At 68.9% G+C, this 2646-nt stretch overlaps 1 protein-coding gene across 1 annotated transcript; it reads left to right on the top strand.

Annotated features, from left to right (window-relative positions):
* The first annotated feature begins 273 nt into the window (after positions 1-273).
* On the top strand, positions 274-2469 carry LOC113210795 (xaa-Pro aminopeptidase 1-like). The gene is made up of 4 exons (XM_052276252.1): positions 274-1022; positions 1811-1922; positions 2009-2227; positions 2297-2469. Exons 1-4 carry the CDS (start codon positions 289-291, stop codon positions 2447-2449), a joined length of 1218 nt encoding a protein of 405 aa, XP_052132212.1. The 5' UTR covers positions 274-288; the 3' UTR covers positions 2450-2469.
* The last annotated feature ends 177 nt before the right edge of the window (positions 2470-2646 follow it).

Below are 2646 nucleotides of genomic sequence, written 5' to 3'. Positions count from 1 at the left end.
TTGTTAAATTTTTAGGGTAATTTTCTTGGCGGGAGGGAGGCGCGACCCATTTTTCTGGAGTGATGTACCCCATGGTCGAGAGGAGCGCCTGTGGCGGTAGGCCAGCCCGCTGGACACGGGTGTGCGGCGGGGTGGCCTACCCCTGACCTTGCAGGCGCGCTGGTCGAGCCCCTGCGGCAGTAGGCCAGCCCGCCGGGCATGGGTGTGCGGCGGGTTGGCCTACTCCCGACCTCGCAGGCGCCTTGGCCGATAATGTCCAGGATCATCCCCCCCGACTGCAGCTCCGCGATGTACTACTTCTTCTTGCAGAACGAGTGGGTGAGCCCCCACAACGAGCGCCTCCGCTGGCTGTCGGGCTTCACCGGGGCCGGGGCGAGCGTGGCCGTGGTCACGCGCAGCACCGCGTCGCACGTCAAGGAGTTCGCTGTGCTCTGGACGGACGCCCGCTTCCTGCAGCTGGCCGACGAGCAGCTGGACTGCAGCTGGCAGCTGCGACAGCTGCGCTCGCCGCTCCAGGTGGCGGACTGGCTGGCGGAGCGGCTGTACGCCGGAGACAAGGTGGGCGCCGACCCCAGGGTGGTGCTGGTGCCGCAGTGGGAGCAGTGGTACAACCGGATGTACAACGAGAACTCCATCGAGCTGGTGGAGGTGATGCCGGGCATTGTGGACGAGGTCTGGACCCGTGGCCGTCCCGACAAGCCCGGCCTCGAGGCCTTCATCCACAAGACGGGACAGCGAGGGCAGATCTGGCAGAACCGCGTGCGCGCGGTGCAGAAGCAGATGGAGCAGCGCCGCGTGGACGGCCTCGTCTTAACCGCCCTCGACGAGATCGCGTGGCTGCTCAACATCCGCGGGCGCGACCTGCCGTACGCGCCGCTGCTCGAGGCCTACCTGGTGGTCCCCGTCCACGAGTCGGTGGACGTGGTGGCTCTGTACGTGGACAAGCAGCCATCCAGGATCACGCCGGCCATCGAGCAGCACCTCAAGGCAGCCAACTGCGTCCGAACCAGGATCTGCGTGAGGTGAGTCCAACGCCCGGCGCGGTTTGCGCGGACCCTGCGCGCCAGGTCAGACCAATTGGCCGCACTCGACGCGGAGGTCAGGCGCAGAGGAGGTGGACCTGGCGCTCTGCGACTGCGCGCCAGCTCCCCGCGAGTGCGAGACAGAGAGAGACAGAGAGAGTCGCGGGCCCGCCGCCAGCGCGTCTCACTCGCACGGGCTCGCCGCCCCCGCTCGCGGGTCGATACTCTGCCCGCCGGGCTCGCCGGGGATGAGAACGTGGATGCTGTTTTCGCGATGAGAAACTCGGCGGTCGCGGGGCTGGTGCGGAGGCGGCGCCCGGGGGATGCTCTAGGGTCGCGGCGGCGCCACGCACAAACGGCGTCCTCGCTGGAGCCGTCTCTGGACGCTTTCGAGTGGTCCCGCCCACTCGCAGGAGGTCACCACCGGTCCGCCGCCGCTGTCGGGGACCCTTCCGGGACCCGGCCGGCGCAGGTGGCGTCGCTACGCCCCGATAAGTCTTCGGCGTTCCTTTCCCGTTTGAACCTTCCCGCGGGCCCGACTGTGCGGGGGGCAGCTCGCCGCGATGGCCGCGGCCCCGGCGTGCCGGCAGGCAGCACTGGCCAGGGACAAGGGGCGCCGGGCGAAAGTAGTGGGGTCTCAGGACGCGAGGAGGCGGACCCGCGGGCCGGCCGCGCTGGCCGCGCGCAGGCGCTCTGCACGCACACGCACTGCAACGTCACGGGGAGACACCCACACCGGCTCCCTGGAATGTTTGACGTGGACGATGACGTTGACGCTTCCCTTTCAGCATCCGGCCGTACGAGCAGTTCTGGCGCGACCTGGAGCGGCCCACCAACAGGACCGCGATGTGGATCTCCAACCACCCGCGGCTGGGCGCATCCAGGGCGGTGCAGCTGGCGGTAGGTGCGGTCGGCGGTGGGGGAGCAGGGTCGCGGGCAGCGTGACGACCAGGATCACGACGTGGCCGACGGCCCTCTGTCTGCAGGTGCGGCGCCGGCACGACGTGCACCAGGAGTGGTCGCCGGTGATCGCCCTCAAGAGCATCAAGAACGAGGCGGAGCGCGAGGCCATGCACTCGGCGCACGCCCTGGACGGCGCTGCCATGTGCGAGCTGCTGGCCTTCCTGGACGCCCAGCTCGCCGAGGACGAGACCTGGACGGAGACGCGCGTCGCCGAGAGGGTCGACTTCTTCCGCCAGCCCGAGGTACGTTTGGCCCGCTAGGCCTTCGCCGGCGTGACGAGGGCATCCTGTCTGATGTGTTGTTGCCGACAGATGTCGTTCAGGATGACGTCCTTCCCGACGCACGTGGGCTACGGGCAGCACGGGGCGCTGCCGCACTACGTGCCGCGGGCCAGCAGCGACCTGCTCATCGGCAAGGAGTCCACCGTCGTCATCGACTCGGGCGGCCAGTACGAGAGTGAGTAGTACGACGAAGAGTGTGCGTGGCCGTTGAACGTCGTGTTCTGGCCTAGAGTGTCCAGACCGCGTCAGGAGGGGCTAGGGGGGCCACCTCCTGCGGCCGAACTGTACAAAGCGTAGGGGCCGGCACCAGGGGACCAACACGCGCAGGAGCTACCTCCTTTCTCCCGGGGTCGCGGCGCAGTCGCGGCTCAGTACGGGGG

This window comes from Frankliniella occidentalis, unplaced genomic scaffold (genome assembly GCF_000697945.3).
Source record: "Frankliniella occidentalis isolate FOCC.00 unplaced genomic scaffold, Focc_3.1 Scaffold2262, whole genome shotgun sequence".
Lineage (NCBI taxonomy): Eukaryota > Metazoa > Arthropoda > Insecta > Thysanoptera > Thripidae > Frankliniella > Frankliniella occidentalis.
Note: the sequence above shows the minus strand (reverse complement) of the source record. Positions and strands in the feature narration are given on the sequence as shown.

Coding starts and splice junctions, on each gene's coding strand:
- LOC113210795 (XM_052276252.1), top strand. CDS start 289: ATGTACTACTTCTTCTTGCAGAACGAGTGGGTGAGCCCCCACAACGAG. Junction 1,023..1,810: donor CGAACCAGGATCTGCGTGAG/GTGAGTCCAACG, acceptor CTTCCCTTTCAG/CATCCGGCCGTACGAGCAGT. Junction 1,923..2,008: donor CCAGGGCGGTGCAGCTGGCG/GTAGGTGCGGTC, acceptor CTCTGTCTGCAG/GTGCGGCGCCGGCACGACGT.